We start from the raw sequence: 21,038 nt of genomic DNA on the forward strand, positions 1-21,038 counted from the left end.
GTTTTTATGTATGTCTTCTTTATATATGCTGAGCATTTCTTTATGTTTTTATTTCTTTTTTTACCTAAGACATTTCTGATTCGATTGCTTTTACAATTTCATGAAGTTGCTTCTTTATTTTAGTTGCTATCCTCTCAGAGATTTCAGGTGTGTGACTTCCATTTTCTTCCATGACTTGTATCTCCCAGACTTGTTCTGTGTGGGCCAGAGGTCTGAGAATACCTTTTACTCTTTCCTCTTGACATTCTCCTGGGTTCCCTCAACAAGTTGGTCATGGGAGCCCATCCACTTTCCACTTTGACTGCCCCTCCATGGTATAGGGGAATAGGATAGGTACTTGTGCTCTTCTGACCCCAGATTTACATGGAGGTAGCAGGGTGTGGGGCAGACTTCTCAGACCTGTGCAGCTATCTTGGGGCTTCCACAGGGACCAGAGGTGCATGGATGTGGGGCTGCTCTTCTGCAGGAAGAAGTCTTCCAGTGGTGGAGGCCAGCAGGTGTCAGCTGATCTGTCTAGTTCTATCTGCCCTTGCTGGCTGCCTGCCTCAGCTTTCATCTCTTTTCTTTATTTTCCTGTCCTCTTGCTGTCAATATCCCCAGAAACTGGACAAATTTTGGAATATTTTAGTCTATACTCAGCTGGCTCCAAAGCAGGGTGGCATGGCTGAAGGGGAGCCATTCATGGTGGCCACAACCACCAAGAGCAAAAGGGGCAAAAAAAGTCAAATGTTTTACTTTCATATTGTGCAGATGTTAAGTTTTCTTAAATTAATCTATAAATTAATATTCAGTTGCATTTTTATTCTAATGTTCATTTGCACCTCTTAAAGTTCATAGACAGTTGAACCAGCCTCTTAAAAGGAAAACTATACAAAGGAGATTTTTCCTGCTAGATACTGAAGCATCCTCGTAACTCAAGGAATGAAACCTTTTTGTAGGGGCCCCAACCAAAAGACCAGTGAAAAAGAATGAGAGGAACAAACCAATGTATATACTAATTTAATATATAATAAAAATACTGCAAATTAGTGGATGTTAAGAAAAATTAGTAAGTAGTTCTGGGAAAACTGAATCACCATACACGGAAATATAAAACTTGATTCCTATGAAACACTCCAAAACAGGGGTGGACTTTAGATGGTGGAAAAGGCTAGATGAAAAAGGGAAAACACAGACTTGCTTTGTGTTATCTCTTCTATAAGTGATTATCGGAGTGGAAATTCAAGGTCTGCAGGATTTTTAAGAAATTGTTAGCAATAGTGCCTTTCTGTATCTCTTTTACTTTATTTTGGAGGCTCTGCATAGATCTTGCTTTTTTGCCATATAGTATTGCATTTTAAAAGAATAAGAATATTTTATAAAATATTGAAGACCTTTAGTAAAGAGTCAGTTGTATCTTATCTACAGCTACCATACTTCCAGAGATGGAAATCTCATTTTATTTCAATATTTAGTAGTACATATATGTAGCACATAATAATCACAATTCTCATGGGGACTTGTTCTATGCATGTGGCACATCTTAATCATTTTTTGTCCTTTCCCCTCTCCTCCTTCTTTACTCCTTTTATCCCTTGGTCCCCTACCCATTTGCAAATGATATATCTCCCTACTTCCTATTATGTTCCTTTTGTTTTGCTCTTTATATTTTGAGTTTCCAATATAAGTGAAGCCATGTGATATTTAAACTTGTGTGTCTGATTTATTTCAGTTAACATTGTAGTCTCAGATTGCATCCATTTTCCCACAAAAGACTCAAAGTTATCCTCCACTATGCAAAGTAGTACTCCATTTTGTATAAATGCTACATTTCTTTGTCCATTCATCTGTCATAGATATATATGCTGCTTCCAGGATTTAGTTTTTGTGAACTATGCTGCTATAAGCACAGGTATGCATGTTATCACTGTAATATGATGTCTTTAACTCTTTTAGGAAGTGGTGGGCCAGATAGAATTACTAGTTTTAGTTTTTAGAGGAATACTTACTTGTATAGTGATTGTGCTTATTTTTTGTTGGATCTTTGATTTTGGGTGGGCTAACTCTTTTGTGTTCTTTGTATCTTATTGATATTAGTCATCTGTCCACAGAATAACTGACATTTTCTTCCCATTGTATAGATTGTATCTTCACTTTATGATTTTCTTTGCTATGCAGTTTTTAAAAAATGTACTGTAATTTATTTCCTGATTTTTGGTTCTAGTTGTCATGCAGTTCTGTTCAGGAAGTCCTACCTATTCCTAGGTTTCAGGAGTTTTCCTATTTTATCTTTCAATGGATTGTTTGTTTCCATTTTAATGTTTAAATCTTTGATGCATTTTGTGCTTTAGTTTAGTACATGGTGAGAGATATGGGTGTAGATTCAATCTACTCCATGTGGCTACCCCGCTGTCCAAGTATTACTTGTTAAAGAAGCCATCTTTCCTCCAATATACAGTTTTGATTCCTTTGTCAAAGGTCAGGTAGCTGAGTGTGCCTGAAGTTGTTTATATATGCTTTTTCTGTTCCATTGATCCATATTTAATTTTTATGCCAAAACCATTCTCTTTTTGTTTGCTTATTGCTGTAGCTTTGCAGTATTTCTCAAAGAACCAAACTTTTATGCTTCTTGCTTAGCTCTTGTTACCCAGAATTTTTTTTTGTTGTTATTATTTTAGTGATCTTCTGGATTTTAGGATTGTTTTCTCTATTTCTGTGAGAAGTGCTTTTGTTATTTTGAGTGGAAGTACATTAAATCAAGATATCAGGTTTGGGAATATGACCATTTTGCCTATACTGATTCTTTTTGTCCAGGAACAGGTGATGTCTTTCCATTTTCTGATCTTCTCTTTAACTGACTTACAGAGTGCTCTAGTTTTTGTTCTTTCTAATTTCTTTCTTGGTGAGTTTATTGTTTATGTAATTGTATGCTATTGACTTTTTGTGTTGATGTTGTACTATATTATTGAATTTGGTTTTTCGCTTTAGAAGTCTTTTGGTGGATTCTTGGGTTCTTCTATGTAGAGGATCAAGTCATTGACAAATAAGCATGATATTACTTTTTCCTTTCATATATATATATAACTTTTATTTCTTTCTCTTGCCAGATAACTCTGGTTTATGTTTTGAGAAATATATTGAACAGGAATGGTGATAGCAGACATCTTGTTTTTATTTCAGAAGTCACACTTACTGCTGCTCCCTATTTAATATGACATTGGCCATTGCTTTGTCAAGAATAACTCTGATCATTTTGACATAGGGTTATTCTATTTTCTTCAGGATTATTAATTTTTTCTTCAGTGTTATTATTATGAATAGATTTTGGATTGTGTCAAAGGCCTTTTATGTACCAATTGAAATGATCATGCAATTTTCATCTTGGCTTGTGTTTAGATGTTGTATTGAGTTGCTTGTGTTGAACCATGCCTGCATCCCTAGGATGAAGCCTACTTGGTCATGATGTATGATCTTTTTGATTATTTGTTTTATACTATTTGACAGTATATTGTTGAGGATTTTTTCATCTATGTTCATGAAAGAGATTGGCTTGTAGTTTCTGCTTTGATTGGGTCTTTGTCTCATTTTGGCAGCAGAATAATGGGAGCTTCCAGCAGTGACTTTAGGACTTATAGTTTCATTAAAGAGTTTAAACACTATTGGCATTAGATCTTCATTGATGTTCTTACATATTTCAGCAGTGAATCTATTAGATCTTGTGTCTTCTTAGCTGATAAGAGTTTTAAATTACTTCTTTAATTTTATTGCCTGTTACAGGATTGTTGAAAGTTTTTATATCTTTTTGGTTCAGTTTTGGTAATACATATATATCTAGGATTCTATGAATTTCCTGTGAATTCTCCAATCTATTAAAGTTTTTCAAGATAGTTAATAATATTCTAGATTTCATATATATATATATCAATTTCATTTTTTCAATTCAAATTGAAGATTTTTGTCTTTCTCTTTTGGTGGATCATATTTTCTAGAGATTAGGTACATCATCCCATTATTTTTTGGCCTTGGTTTGATTTTCCAATGTGGGAATTCATAGCTATAAACTTTTCTCTAAGGACAGCTTTCATTGTGTCCACTGGTTTCTATTCTAGTAACAGTCCAATTTTTTCCTAGATTTCTCTGTGACTCTTGGATTACTCAAGATAGTGTTGTTTACTTTCAATAAATTTTTTTAATTTCTGTGGTTTCCTTTGCCATTTATTTCTAGTTTCATTGTATTATGATCAGATGATATGTTTGGAATAATTTTGTTTTGCATTTACCTAAGAATGCTGTATGGGCTCGCATGTGGTCTGTTTTGCAGAAAGTCCTATCTGCTACTGAGAAAAATGTCTTGTTGGATAGAACACGCTCAACATATCTTTTAAGCCCATCTGTTCCACAGTTTGCTAAAAATCTGATGTTTTTTTATGTCTTTTTGTCTAGTTGATCTATTTGTGACAGTGAGTATTGAACTCCCCCATTACAATTAGTGTTTATCTGATTTATGTCTAGTACTGTTTGATGTTCATATATGTTTATATGTCAGTGTTTGGTTCATATATGTTTATAATTATTATCTATTGAATATTCCCTTAACTAATATGTAATGACCTTCTTTACCTCTTCTGGTCAATTTTGTGTTGAAGTACACTTTGTCTTAAGATAGCTACTACTGTTTTTTTTTTCTGGGTTGTCATTGCATGCAATATTATTTTCTATCCTTTGATTTTTAATCTGTATATTTCTCTGGGGATTAAATGTGGTTCTTGTACATAGTACATTATTCGGAAGTGTTTCATCCAAGACAAACTGAACATTGATGTACTATAAAAACAAATAATGTACCACCAGAAATATCTGTAATTACAGTATAAACACTAAAAGCAACCAAATATTGATAAAGAGCAAATATATACTAAATGGGCAACTATATTTGTACTAACTGTGGAAAAGTATTCAACAGTAGTAATATTTAGTTAATAGTCTTAAAATTAATGAAGCTTAATATTTTTAGTATTGAGAAGTAAGGGCTTGGGAACTAGAGAGTGTATGAAAAAGTTTGAAAATTTCACCAATGTGAGATGAAAAGGAAGAATGAAAAGTGAGACATAGGATCCTATTAAGGAATAGAAGAATTTTTGGAGAATTTAATAAAAGTAATAGGAAAAATAAACAGGAAAAAGCAGATAAAAGAAAAAATAGCGGAAAAGGAAAAATATGAAAAATAAAAGCAAAACAACAAAAAGTGAACAGGAAAATGTGAATTGAAAAAAGAAAAAGAAAAATTGGGAGAGGAAAACCACCAGTAAAGAAGAAAGGGGACAGAAAAGGAAAAATTTTTGTATTTTTAAATGCAATCCAATAAAAGTGCCATAAATATTTAGCACAGTAGAAAAATCAGCCCTAAAATTTATATGGATACAAAAGTAACTTTGACCAGCCAAACCAGTCTTGAGCAATAAGAGAAGCGTAGGAGACATTATAGTTGTGAAAGTCAAGTTATACTATAAAGGTATAGTAATAAAATTAGCACAGTACTGGCACAAAATCAGGCATATTGAGCAATGGAATAATACATATGTTACAAAACAAATGCTGTGCATCTTTGGTGTTCTGATTGTTGAGCCAGGGGTCAATAATATATGTTGGAGAATAGATAGACTAATGATTGGCAGTGGCAAAAATGATTATTTGTAGAAGAATTACTCTAAATCCATATCTCACACCCTATACTAAAATCAAAATGGACCAAAACTCAGACATAAAAACGAAAACAATCTTCTGGAAGATAAAGCTGGTAAAACTGTTGAAGACATAGGTTTAGGTAACTACTTCCTAAATACAAACCCAGTTTTACAAGGTATACCAAGAACCAACAAATTAGATTTTATCAAATTAAAAATCTTCTATATAGCAAAGGCATCAAAAAACATAATAAAAAGACAACAGATTGAATGTTACATTTTTTTCAAATTACTCCTCAGAGGACTAACATCTAGAATAGTATATAAAATGCCCAAAAACTAGACTCCTCTCCAAAGTAACAGCCTGAGTGAAAAAATGGGCGATTGAAATATTTCTCAAAAGATGAAATACAAAAGGTCAGTAAGTAAATGAAAAAAAAATGTTCAGCATCTTTGGCCGTAGAGAAATAAAATCAAGACAAGACTGAATTTTCATCTTACTCCAATAAGAATAGGTATCATCAAGGACTTAAGCAACAGCAAATGCTAGTGACATTGTAGGTAAAAAGAAACACTTCTACATGGTTGGTACAAATGTCAACCACTGGAGAATCAGTATGCTGATTCTTCAAACTAGTATTAAAAATTTCATTCTACTCAGGTTTATTTCATCTGCATGTCTTTCCAAAAGAGATAGTCTTCATATTACAAATGCATGCTCATTTTTGTAACAGCAGTATTTACATTAGGCAAATTATGTATATATGAAGTATATTAGGCAAATTATGTATATATGAATATATATATATCCCTCACCAGAAAGAACAATAAATTTGAGTCATTTGTAGGAAAATGGATAGCTCTTCAGATCATAATGCCAGAGGAAATAAATATGACAGATAAGGTTCATTACCACATGAGTTCTATAACATGAAAGACCAATAATATAGGTAATTTAAATAAAAGAGAGAAGATAGGAAATAGGGGGTTATGGAATTTGTGGAGATTGTAAGAACAGGAAAGAAGGTAGAGTGGAGGAAATCTGGAGTAAAAAGTATCACAAAATGATATGTATATATACCCATTCCCCAATATGAATGTTGTTATATAGCATAAATATACACTACTAATAAAGAAAAGAGAATGCTAAGACAGTCTAAACAATGGGAGAAAATACTTGGAAATGTAATATTCAGAACATACATAATGAATTTCTAATTTCAGAGTAAATTTAATGTTAGTGGTTAGCTGGAGAAAAGCTAAATCATTAGCCACACCACGAACCTATTTTGAATAGAATATTAATTTACTTTTTAAATATGAAGTATGACATTTTAAATGGGAAATAAAGGACACATCTATGGTCTTCAAAATGAAAAAGATTTCTTAAATTGAACAAATGACATTTAATACATTTGGGGCAAATAAGAAATGAGTTATATTAAAATTAAGAAAGTCTCATCAGAAGCTGCAGAAAGATGGAGAAACAGACAGAGAGACAGACTGATTGTGCGATAGAAAACACACAAAGACAGACAAGAGATAGTGTATATATCATCTAAAGAAGATGAAATCAATGTCTCAGAATTTTGTACTCTCAAGTAAATTTGCAGCATCATTTTTTTTTAACACAAGCATGCACACACACTCCTTTTTATAGATCCTACAGTGCTTTTTCCATGGAAGATTGGCTTATGGGTAAAACCAATGCTTACATGAAATTTCAAAGCTAGCACAAAAATAAAATGCTTTTACTTTTTTGTCAGTGTGTATTAGTAATACAGAAAAATTAGATTTCTTGCTTTTGTATAGTGTTAGATGTGTATAACATAGTCTGATAATTTTCTTCCACATTATTCCTCTTTCCTGATTATATATGTATTCCCTTCATGTATAATGAATTCTTATAACTCAGTCAGAAAAAGATAGATCACCTCTTTCAAAAATGAATAAAATAGGATAGTAAACATTTGCCAAAAATATTCACAAAAGTCTGATAATTGCATAAAGAGTTACATAATGGAGGGGATAGTTTAGTGGTATATTGCTTTCCTAGCATACACAAGGTCCTGAGTTTCATTCTTAGTATTATAAAAGTGAAATAAATAAAGAAGAAAATATTCAAATTCATATTCAAATTGAATTGAATTTTAAAATGCAATCAAACATTAGCAAGTAGTTCATTTCCAGTGGCTTGTTACAGTTGATAATAATAGTTAGTATTTGTGAGGGTATAGAGAACTTGGAGCTTCCATTTATTACTTTTGGGAATGTGCAGCCATTTTCAGAACATTGTTTAGCAGTTGCTCAGCGAGATAAACAGAGACTTAATATTACCTGGCAATTACTTTTCCAGGTATATGCCAAAAAAGCATACCCACAACAATTTTAGCATATGAGTATTCATACCAGCATTATTCATAAAATCCAAAAAGAATAACCCAAATCAACTGAAATCATAAAGAAAATTTGATTGTATTGTATGCAATCAGATACTGAGTCACAGAAGGACTATTAAACTGATACATGTTAGTGTGCATAAGCCATCAACATATGCTAAGTGTAAGAAGGCAGTCACAAAACACTACAATGCATAATTCTGATTATATGAAAATGCTACAATAAGAAAATCCATGGAAATAGGGAGTAGAGTGGCTTCTTGAAAGTGTTAGTATGAAAGAACAGGGAATTCCTACTAGTTGTATATAGATTTTCTTGTTGGAGTGACGGATATTGTAAACCCAAATATCAGGTTCAGTCATCCAGGTATTGTAATCCTTTTTCTAAATTTCCTCACAATCCAAAAGGTCATATTTGTAATCCCATTGAGACATCACTGGAATCCTAGCAAGATAATTCCAATCTACCACCACCAATGCAACCCACAGTGAAAGTAAAAACACCAAGACATATTCCAAGTTAAGGGCAACCAAGGGGTCCTAAGTCCAATCCTTGTGAGGACATGTGGACAAAAGCCTTGGTCCTAGACCTCTCCCAGAATTTATTATCTTGTGAAGAAGGGGGATGGCTCAGGGATGAGTGACAGTGAGGACTGTGAGGAATTATGTGAGTAACTTGACGTGGCTGGCCAGGTACAAGATCAAGGCATCTCTAAATTGTAGAGATAAAGATATAAAGAAGAATCAATTTATGTAATCCAATTAGGGTAGCAGTGGAATTGTTTTGGGGCCTATTGCTTCAGTTTCTGATATGCAGACTCTTGTGTGCTGGGGAGTCATAGCCTCTTATCTTGAGGTTCATACCCAATTAACGTTCCCAGAGCTGTTTGCTCAATCCTGTATTGTGGAGAACACTATGCAAGGAAAGAAGACTGTCTGATGGCTATAGATTTTGCATATTAGCACCTTGGCTAGCCTTATTTGCAATGCTCAGAGCCAATTGAAGAGAGAAGGAAATACCCTAGTCAGCCTTTTACATATCAGTATAAGGAAGTGAGTCTCCAAGTAAATCAAAGTCACAGTAATTGTTTTGGATTCAAAGGGAGTCACTGGAGTTGTCTCCCACAATGGAACATTTTTTTAATTTGATAGAAGTGATGTTTGTACAACTTTATGGATGTAGAAAAACCATTGTATTTATAAAAGGATGAATTTTATGATGTAAATTATATCTTAGTTTTTCCTTAAAAATAAGTGTAAGAAAAATCGTCTCATAACACTTTAACAGTTTCTGCCAAAGTCACAAAGGTTTTCTGACTCCCATGCTTTCCTCAGATAATTGACACTTTAATTTGACTTAGTAGTTGGGCAAACAGTTAGTTTGTGCCACTGAAGTTTTGTTTGAAAATGTCCATCTATTGTGGTTTGGTATCTTAATCAGTGATAGGGCAATGAGCATATTTCAGCTTTATTAACAGTGTACCACAGTTATTTAATTATAGGTACTCTTGTGTGTTATTCCTCTTATCGTCTGGGACACATTTGACTATGTGAAAAGAGTTAGTGCTACAGATTATGCAACCTTCAATAAGTTGGTTCACCTCATTGGAATCTTAATTTTCTTCACATTTTCTGCTTCTAAGGGTTATAAAGACTAATGGAAATAAAACATTTTAAGTATTCAAGGGATGGGAGAGGGAAGAGAGTGGAAGTAAGAAGACATGTCATGTATATGTATCAAGCTCTCATGAAAAGTGTAATTATTATGTACAGCTAACATAAACTAAGACAAATAAAAGGTTTGTATCACAGTGCTTGTCCTGATATGTCAATTAATTTTTCTTCCCTTTTGTTCTTCCATTAAAATACTCTAGTTCCTGTACTTTAATTTTTATTTTTGAGACAGAGTCTCACTAAATTGCCCAGGATTATCTTGAACATGAGATCCTCCTCCTTTGTTGGTGTCCCACAGTGACAGGATTACAGATGCATATGACCATGTCTGGCAATAGTATATTTTTCTATATTTAGAGGTCACTTGGCTCTGACTTAGCTTCCAGTTCAACAATGAATTAAATGTAGCAATAAACTATAGGTAGAGGTTTCTTTTCTTTTCATTTGTGTGTTCCCTTGTACGTTTTATTGTACCTGGTATTGCTGCTCAGTGAGTTTGGATTTCTTTTTTTTTTGAGTTTGGATTTCTTATCAGATCACACAAGACATTTTCATGGATTACACAGACTGGTACTGAGAGGACTGTAGAATGTCAGAAATCATCTGTGACAAATGAACATTGTTAATGTTACTTTGGAGACTGTGGATTTCACTTGTGCTGAGCAGCAGAGAACTTAATTAAATTTTTACCTAAGGGGAGATGAATGCTAATTCTTTTATCCCCATAAATGTTTTCAGTTCTTGCTTTCCAGTTAAATGTTCCAGGATTGTTCTCTCCCATTTTTAAGTCACAGCCTTTTTTTTTTTTTTTTTTGTCTTTTTGAGATACGGTCTCGCTGTGCAGTTCAGGCTCATCTTGCGCTCACTTTGCCTCAGCCTCACAAGTACCGGGATTATAGGCCTGAGCCACTACGCCTGGCTAAGTCACAGTTTTTATTATGCACTAGTGAAATCCTTAAGTGATACCAAAGAGTTCAATTAAAGAGATAGTCCCAGGTTCCTGTTATTGTGGAAATGTTTGATTTATTATTAGGCAGTTGGAATGCATTGCAGATTAATTTTTCCATGTTGTATTTAGTTCACTCTTCTATTCTCTTGTCAAAAAATTGAATAAATTTGGCTTGGTGATGCATACTTGTAATTCTACCTCTCAAGAGGCTGAGGTGGAAGAATTACAGGTTTGAAGCCAGCCTCATCTCCATAGAGATTTCAAGGCCAGCCTGAAGTTAATAGCAAGACCCTTCCTTAAACAAATAAACAAACAATGAATGACAAATATTGAATGAATGATTAATGCATGTAGAAAATAGTGGAGGTACAAAAAAAGTGTCTACCACAGAACACCCTTCAACTGCTAGTGTGGAGGATCAACTGTGTCAGCAGAAACTGGCTATTCTATATGCAGAATGGTTTGGTGTTATATTTGAAGAGGTCAAAACTGCTGAGACCAATGTAAAGGAAAATTATCATTTAATTTTTTTCCTAGGAGCTAGAGGAATTAATCACATGAAACAAGATTCTGTTGCCTTTATTCTCATTTCCAAGCACATAGAATTAAAACGACAGGCGATAATCTGTGCTTTGTCTTCCACATCTAGGAGCGGAAAAAGAAATTTGAAAAAGATGGTGAGAAGTTTTATTCTTTATTGGATCGACACTTACATTTGTCATCTAAAAAGAAAGAATCTCAGTTACAAGAGGTATGTTCACAAAGCCTGCCCTTACCTCCTGTTGCCAGCTTGGCCTCAGAAACTGTGATGCTTTCCGATTACAAGTCTTTCTCCATCCAACCTTAGCAGAGAACCATATGTTGTCAGTACCTGCATGAAAACTGTGGCCTAGGAATCAGTCCCTCTAAGTTCTTGAACCAGCTACTCCACTCTCTCCCTGTGTAATCTTGGATAAGGTACTTCATTTTATGGCTTCAGTTCTTCTTTGTGAAAGAGGAAAACTGGCACTCCGTGACTTCCAGAGTGATTTTTAATTTCATGTCTCTGAGGCTGTAATTCTGCATGCCACGGGAGGATAGAATTTAACTAGTGTTTTATTTGTAGACTAGGAATAGATCTTTTACATTTCTCCCCTGAAATAAATCCATAGTTTGTTGGTGGGCAGGGGAGTGGTAGGAAAGTTGCTTATATGTATGTATTGGACATACAGTGGCTATGGCTGAAATAAAGTATTATTGAGTGCTTACTCAGCACTTGTGAATCACTGTGCTAGCTGCAGAAGAAGAAGTAAGACAAATTTTCTGCTCCTTTGCAGCTTGCAGTTTGGATGTTCAGATAAGAATACACATTGCTATTGAGCAGAATGTGAGATAGATAGATAGATAGATAGATAGATAGATAGATAGATAGGCCTTGTTTCACAAACTCAATTTCCTGCATTATACTGGTTGCAAACTGAACTGGACAAGAACCATATCAAATTTCCCCATAAGGTAACCATTGACCCTAATCATTCAATTTGATTCCATTATCATCCAACTCAGTTTGCAACCAGAATTGTAAGAAGAGTCAAGTTTGTGAACTGCAGTGTGTGTGTGTGGTATGTGTGTATGTATATAGTAGTGTTTTCAGGATGAGGAAGTAGAAAATTGAAGATGTATTTGGATATGGGGAATTTGCTTTGTGGAAGAATGTTGTCTTTTGAATTTGATGTTCATTTGGAAATATGTAAATAGTTTGACAGAAATGGAGAAATTGATCTTTAAGATAGAGGTCACTGGCCCCTAGAATGAAAAGCATATAGATCCTTGGAGAATGATTTGGTCTGATATTACATTACTACTAGAGGTTAGAGAAAGACAAGACTGGCTCAGCCAAGTGAGTACATACTGTGGTGTCTCAGGCTAAAGTGTTTTGTTTAATTATGTTCACATCATGAATGTTGAGAGCTTTTCGTCATGCAAACTACATGAGTAGAATTCTGTTTTAGGAATCTTAAACTGGCAGTGAGAGACTAGAAAGTAGGAAAATCAGTAGGGTTTGCAGTGATCTACAGTAGGGAATCTGAGCCGGAGAATGGTGTTGAGCATGAGAAGCAAGGAGTTAACTAAGTAAGACTTTTTATGGTAGAAGGTATTTATATGCTAGATAGAGAGCCAATAAAAGATGAAAACACTGAAGATTCAAGTATGAAATTAGATACCTGCTAGAATAAGATCATGAACAGAAGGTATAAATATTTGCTTTAATTTGCATATGGTTTTACTGTGTCTCCTCAAAGGTCATATGCTAGAATTTTGGTCCCCAATCGGGTGTTATGAAGAACCTTTAAGGAAGTGGAGCCTAGTGGAAGGTGTTTAGGTCATTGTGGACATTATTCTTAGAAGGAATTACGAATCCATAGATTTCCTAGTTAAATTCCATGAAAGTAAGTGCTTATAAAAAATGTGAGCTTGGGAATTGAATTGGTATTGCTTCCTATCTCAGCAAGTGAACTCTCCCTCCTTAATGAAGCCAATTTCCTGTCCATTTCTTAGCCATGTGGTCACTTATTTACTCACTAGAAACAAGAAAGATTCATCTATTTCATCTTGAGTTGTAACCTGCAATATTGTGAGCTACATAAACCTCTTCTGTTTGTAAAGTACTTCACATGAGGTATTTTGTTATAGCAACAGAAAATGGACTAATATAAGGTCTTGTGCAATGTCACACAGATTGGGCTCATCTCCTGGTACCTGGGTTAGTGAGTCTCCATTACATGTAAGGAGCTTAAAGGTGATATGTCACAAGCCTCAGGATAGATAGAGTTAGTATTGTATAGCAAAAAAGGTCTACTTCTTTTGCACAAATTGGAATTAAGTGTAGAGGCTTCTACCATCTTTCTTTTGCCTACTTTTGTTTTCTTCCATTTTTGTTCATTCTATACTAGGGTTCTTGTGCAGAAAAGAGTTAGCATCACAGAACCTAGACTGCTATCTATCTGTGTCCCTTGGTTGGCATCTGGGAACTTGATTGTTAAACAGTCCCCTACACTGATATAAAAGTTTTCCTACATAATAAGAGTTGCTTGCTGAGTATGAATTGCCTGTACAAACAATATGACTTACACAGAAGTATGCAGGTTATTTGCTTATATTTCTGCAGAGAACCTACAATTTTGGTACATGCTAGACCCCAAGAACAACTTATGACACTGAGTCTCTAATGAGCTTGCCTGGCAGAGAGCATTTTTACCTGTGTTGTTATAGAGCTCATCAAAGGAGTAATTAGGTCTGTCCTGTGTGACATCATTAAGAGATCACTTGAAATTTATACCTAATTTCCTCAGAACTTCCCCCATGCACCTTTTCTGTTTGTTTCTCTGTGGATCTTTTCCCTGAGGTAAATTTTAACTGTGACTATGGAGATGTGCTGAATTCTGTGAATCCTAGTGAATTTCCAAACATAGAGTTGGTCTTGAGGACCCTAGACACAGTGCAAACTTTTGGGAGCTTTTGTAATGAAGATTTCTGGAGGTTTTAACAGTCTAGTGTTGTCCTTGTTGACTTTCCTGATCATGTATCATGCCACCTTTACACTGTACATTAAAGAGTGTCATTGTGGATTTAGGATCAGATACCTTTTCTGATTAAGAAATTCCATTTTGAGAACAGTATTATATTTACAGAAAAACTTAATGGAACTTGCCTCCCTGGTAAGCGGCTGTGGTGTGGCAGGTTGCAGCTGCCCCAGGGCAAGACCCACCAGCATCTCCTAAGATCTGCACCATGTTGGAACTTAGGACACTGAGAAACCAAGCAACCGGCTCACCTCCCTGGTAAGCAGCTGTGGTGTGGCAGGCTGTGGCCCTCCAGGGGGAGAACCACAACAACTCCTGAGATCCATGCCATGTTGGAACTTAGGGTGCTGGGAAACCAAGCAACCAGCTCGCCCCCCTGGTAAGCAGCTGTGGTGTGGCAGGCTGCAGCCAACCAAGGGGGAGAATCACCAGTGACTCCTGAGATCCATGCCATGTTAGAACTTAGGGTACTGGGAATCCATGCAACCAGCTCTCCCCCTTGGTAAGTGGCTGTGGCTTGGAAGGCTGAGGTCACCCCAGGGCTTGAACCACCAGCGACTCCTGAGATCTGCACCATGTTGGATCTTAGGATGCTGGGAAACCAAGCAACCAGCTGTCCTCCCTGCTAAGCAGTAGTGAGCCTACCAGTGCCTGGGTTGAAAAGCAAACATCCCACCCCCAACCCCTATTATCAAATGGGAGCCAGAGATCTGAGCATCTCTTGGGAGGCTGACCATAGAAAATAAAGAGGATTTTCTTCTCTCATCTCTTTGAAGGCAAATATTTTTAGTACTGTTTTGCTTTATTCTGATTAATGGCACTGCTCTGATTAATGTTCTGTTTTGATAAGTTCTATGATGGTCTGTATTTCATTTCATTTTGCTATACCTGATTGAAAGAACAACTATTGTGAAAGTAATGAGATATACTGTGATACCTATTACTGTTATCCTGGTAACCTGCTATGAAGTTCTGTACAAATTTCACTGCACTGTGTAAATTGGATTAGTTCCATCTTGTTCTGTTGTATTTTACTAACTTCAAAATAATAAAAAAATTAATAGAGGACATAAAGTCCTGGTTCCCCATATGCATTTCACACTATTGACATCTTATATAGTGCGGCACATTTGTTACAACTGATGAGCCACTGTATTGTACAGTCTGTGGGTTTTGTCAAATGTGTAATGATATGTAACCTGCATTACAGTATCATACAGTCTACTTGAAGTGCCATAAATAGCCCTGTGCTGCACTTATTCATCTCTCTATTCCTCTTCTCTAATCCTAGGCAAACCTAGATCTTTTCATAACTTAGTTTTAGACTTTCATACAGTTGGAATTACATAGTAGCTTTTGAGACTGGCTTTTTTCATTTAGCAATATGTACATTATGCCTCCATGTCTTTTCCTGACTTGATAGCTCATTTCTTTTTTGGGCTCAATTGAATTCTGTTGTCCAAATGTATTACTGTTTCCTTACCCATTCACCTACTGAAGACATTTTGATTTCTTCTCAATTTTGGCAATGATTAATTAAACTGATAGATATTTGTGAGCACATATTTGTAGATATAGTTCTTACAGTTGTCTGGGTAAATACCAAAGATTACAATTGCTCTGTTTATGATAAGACTATGATTAATTTTGTAAGGATATATTCTCCTTCTTTGGGGGATGATATGACTGGCCAGTCTCATTATCTTCTGCATGAATGTATGGTAAAGGATAAAAGACAATAGCCAAAGTAATACAGTGTACAGGGTTCTGGGAATGATAAAGGACTTGTGGTTAAGATTCTGACTTCTTCAAACTAACCACTGTTTATTGGAAATATCAAAGCAGGGCTCATGCAGTAAAGTGCAGGAAACAGCTGCATCAAAAGCTGTAAAAGTGAGGAAGGCTGTATGAAAATGGAACAAAGATATTCCAAGCAGGAAATCTTTCCTTAATGAGAAATCTGTTTTAACTCTAAGGTTGGGAGTTATTGCCCTGGATTTATGAGTGAGATTTAGTGTCCTCAGGTGTGGTGTTACCTTGTCTTCAGAGATGTCACAGTGTCATAGGACATTGCAGGCCTCTACTGTGACCATTGGCATAGAGAGTTCTGTTTCTGCATGCCAGTGGTTGATACATCAGACAAGTCATTTAGGCCTGGGACTGACTGATAAGTTAACATAGGAATCCAGCTTATTAATTCCAAAGCCTGCTCAGCAATGTGTTGTGTGTCACTTCAAAAGTGGTGTATTATTTTTCATTCCTATCAGCAAAGCATGAGACTTTCTGTTGTACCTCATTCGTTTCAGCATTTTTGGATTTTAGTCATTTAATAGATACAAAATTATATATGATTGCTGTTGTAACTTGTAGTCCCTTTATCATTTATAATATTTCATATCTTTCCTTGGGCTTAGTTGCCATCAGTGTTATGTTTTATTGTGTGGTATATGTTAAGCTATTGTGCCTACTTTTAAATTAAGTGTCTTATTTTCATGTTGTCATTTTATTTTTCATTTTTATATATTTTAGATTTTATTTTCAAATATAGGGTAAAACTAAGCATTACAAAATAGAACAAAACCGATCAGAAGACAACAATGTAAGTGATGCAGATTTCAAAATAGGACCTACAGTGGCTACCATAATGTCTCTGTTTTCTTCTAAATGGTTGTATCTTCACACAAAAGGAATTCAAACAGAACAAAATAGTATAAAACTGATCAGAATAAGGTAATGAAGGTATTACCGGCCTTCAACACCAGACAATATGAAAATTATGCCATAATGTCTCTTGTTCTCTTCAAAATAGCTGTCCATGGCTTCATGTATGTTGCAATTAAACAATATAAAACAGACTAAAACCACTCTGAACAAAGAATAGAAGCATTATTGAATTTCACAGCATGGTGATACAAAGTCAGCAGTGGATACCATAATGTCTTTTTTTTTCAAAATAGCTGTTCATTTCATCACACTTGATATTGATTGTCATAAATTGTTTAGGACACTTTTTTTAGGCATGTAAAAGCCTCTACATGTATACTTATCCTTTCTGTATTAGAGTGAAAAACAAAGCAAAATAAAACAGATTACTAGAAAAATAAGAAACAAAAAAGAAAAATAAATAACAATAGCAAAGAGCTCAAAACAGTAATGATACTGGCCTTCAAAACATGGTGGTAGGAACACAGGTAAGATTGATATTTTACATAGTGATCTTAAAGTGTTCCTCAGGTTACCTGATGCAAAATGCAAAAATTTTCCAATCCTATGAATATTAACTGCTTTTTTATACAAACTTATAGAATTTTTAGCACAATCATCTGAGTTATCCTAAGTATGTTTATACAAATTTAGGTATTTTTTCTTTTCCCTTCCTTTTTCATTTTCCTGCTTTTCCCTGAGATATTACTTTTTCCCCCTTTGAGAAGATTGTTACCCTTTCACTCTATTTATTGGGAATTTTGTATCTTATGTACTCTTAACATTTCTTAAACTAGGGAGACAATACAGTATTTTTTCAAAGATAATAAAACAAAACAAAACCAAATAAGACAGATCAGAAAAAAATAATGCGGTCTACACAGGACTTCAAAACAAGACAACAGGAAATCAACAGTGGTTGCCATAATGTTTTTTGTTTGCTTTGAAATAGTTGTCTATATCTTCTCACACAATGATTTCATACAAGACAAAATAGTATAAAACCATTCAAGACAAAAGAATGAAAGCACTACAAGCCTTAAAAACCATACAGTAGGAAAATCAACAGTGACTACCACCAGTGTCTCTTGTTGTCTTCAAAATAGCTGTCCATACCTTCACACATATTGAAATTAAATAATGTAAAACAGACTAAAACCAATTAAAAACAGAGAATAAAAGCATTACTGAACTTCTGAAAAAGATGATAGGGAATCAGCAATGGCTACCATTATGTCTCATTTTCTTCAATGCATTTTATATTGTATCACAAATAATAAAATCTATTTGTATAAACTTTTTAGGAAAAATTCTGGGCATGTATAATAAGTCTATACATGTACATCTATCATTTCTGTGTGAGAGGGAGAAACAAAAATATTAAGCATATTATGATAACCAAACAATAGAGACAAATAAATAACAATAAAAAGAGCACATAACAATGATGATATAGGCTTTCAAAACAATTGGTGGGAGCATAACTAAGGGTGTTTTGCATAATGATCTTCAAAATAGTTACTCAGATTACCAGATATAAACATGCAAATTGATCCAATCCTATGCATGTTAACTGTTTTGTTTCAAGAATTAATAAAATGAGTAACACAATCATCTTAACTATCTTAAGTGTGTATATACAAATTCATTTCATTTTTCTTTTCTCTTTCTTCTTTTCTCCTTTTCCCTGAGTTATTCATTCCCCTTTGAACATTTACTTACCCTTTCACAATATTTATTGAAAATTTTGTATCTTATTTACACTTTCAGTTTTTTATACTAGGAACACAATACAGTATTTACACATTGGAGTTTGATTTATTTCATTTATGAAATAAATGCATGCATTTATTTATAAATATCTCAATGTGATCATTCTTTCTAGCTGAGTAGTGCTCCATTGTATAAAAATACAACAACTTTTTTATCCATTCCTCAGTTGCTGGAGACTCCAGACTGACCTCCACAATGGTTGCAATCTACACTCCAACAAACATTGCACAAAAGTTCCTTTTTCCCCATAGCCTCTCCAGCATTTGTTGTTGGTAGTTTTCTTGATCCTGGCAATTCTTTCAGGAAGGAGATGGAATCTCAGTGTGGTTTTAATTTACATTTCTCTAATGAGTAATGATGATGAATATTTTTTCATATATTTATTTGCCATTTGTATTTTTTCTCTGAGAACTGTATATTTATCTCAGATGCCTATTTTTGGATTGAATCTTTGAATTATAGTGGTCTGATTTTTTTAATTCTTTATATGTTTTAGACAGAAGACCTTTGTCTGAGGGACAATTCACTAAGATTTTTTCCCAATTTGTGAATTTTATTTTCACTGTGCTGCAGATTACTTTTGATGTGCAGAAACTTTTTAAAAAGACGTGATCCCAGTTATTGATTCTGGGAAGTATTTCCCATGCAGTTTGATTCCATTTCATGAATTCTCTCCCTACCGCTAAGTCTTCAAGGTTTTTAGCCAATTTTTCTTCCAATAGATTTAGTGTTTCTGTTTTAATATTTGGATCTTTGATCTGTGTACATTTTAGTTTAGTACGAGTTGAGAGGCATGGGTCTAGTTTTAGTTTTTGGCATAAGGAGAGCCAGTTTTTCCAGCGCTATTTATTAAAGAGAATGTTGTTCTTCCAGTGAACATGTTTGGCCCTTTTATCAAAGATAAGGTGGTTGAGCATTTTTGTAGTTGTGGTTGTGTCTTTTAATCTATTCCATTGATCTTTGGCTCTGTTTTTATTCTAGTACCATGCTGATTTTACTACAGTTGCTTTGTAGTATAACTTCAAGTTAGGGATTGTGATGCCACCTGCCTTACCTTTGCTGCTTAGAACTATCATTGCTACACTAGGTCTCTTCTGGTTCCAAATGAATTTTAGGAATGATTTCTCTAGATCTGTGATGTATGTTGATGGTATTTTTATTGGGATTGCATTTAATCTGTATAAAAATTTTTGGAGAATGGCCATTTTAACAATATTTATTCTTCCTATCCATGAGCAAGGGATGTCTTTCCACTTTCTGACATCCTCTTCAAATTCTTTTTTCAATGTATTATAATTTTTCCTATATAGGTCTTTCACGAGAATAATTCCTAAGTATTTCATTTTTTGGATCCTAGTGTGAAGTGTGTGGCTACCTTTATTTCGCTATCTGTAATTTTGTTGTTAATATGTAGGAATGTTATTGATTTTTGTGTATTGATTTTGTATCCAGCTACATTGCTACATTTATTTATTATATCTAGGAGTCTTTCAGTGGAGTTTTGAGGTTCTTCTATGTAGAGTATCATGTCATCTGCAAATAATGATAATTTACCTTCCTCTTTTCTTTTCTTATCTTTACTGCTTTTCTTTCAATCTCTTGTCTAATTGCTCTGGCTAGTATTTCCAGTACTGTATTAAATACGAACGATGCTAAGGGACATCCTTGTCTTGTGACTGATTTTAAGATAAAAGCTTTCAGTTTTTGGCCATTTAATATGATGCTGACTATTGATTTGTCACAGATGGCCTTTATCATATTGAGGTAAAGACCACCTATTCCAATTTTCTGTAAGGTTCTTAACATGAATGAATGTTGGACCTTATTGAAAGCTTTTTCTGCATCTATAGAAATGATCATGTGATTATTACTTTTTGCTTTATTTATATCATGGTTACATTTATTGATTTATGTGTGTTGAGCCATTCCTGCATGCCTGGGATGAATCCCACTTGGTTGTGATGTATAATTTTCTTGATGATTTTCTGCATCCTGTCTGCCAATATTTTATTGAGGATTTATGCATCTGTGTTCATTAGGGAGACTGACCTGTACTTCTGTCTTTTCATTGGGTATTTCTCATTTTTTGGTGCTAGCCTAATATTTGCTTACAGGAATGACTTCCTGAGGAAGGCTTGCTTCCCTTTCAATTTCGTTGAAGAGTTTGAAGAGTGTCAGCATTGAGTCTTCTTTGTGTTTCTTATAAAATTCCGCAGTGAATCTATATGCGTGTAGGTTCTTCTTTGTAGGTAAGGACTTAATTACATTTTCAATTTCATTAATAGAAATTAGGTAATTCAGCAGTTTTACATCC

General features: G+C 34.5%; 1 protein-coding gene across 13 annotated transcripts in view; it reads left to right on the forward strand.

The window, feature by feature from the left end:
* The window catches only part of Ophn1 (oligophrenin 1), a 514,511-nt gene that overhangs the window by 210,906 nt on the left and 282,567 nt on the right, over nucleotides 1-21,038 (forward strand). For all 13 annotated transcript variants that reach the window (XR_010046461.1, XR_010046463.1, XR_010046462.1 and 10 more), the window contains 1 exon segment: nucleotides 11,335-11,436. Coding sequence is in view for 10 of the 13 variants with exons in the window: in NM_001173097.2 (NP_001166568.2) it covers nucleotides 11,335-11,436 (102 nt within the window). In the remaining 3 variants the exon portion in view is untranslated.

Source organism: Cavia porcellus, unplaced genomic scaffold (genome assembly GCF_034190915.1).
Source record: "Cavia porcellus strain 051 isolate PalLab524CR breed Dunkin Hartley unplaced genomic scaffold, mCavPor4.1 scaffold_3, whole genome shotgun sequence".
Taxonomy (NCBI): Eukaryota; Metazoa; Chordata; class Mammalia; order Rodentia; family Caviidae; genus Cavia; species Cavia porcellus.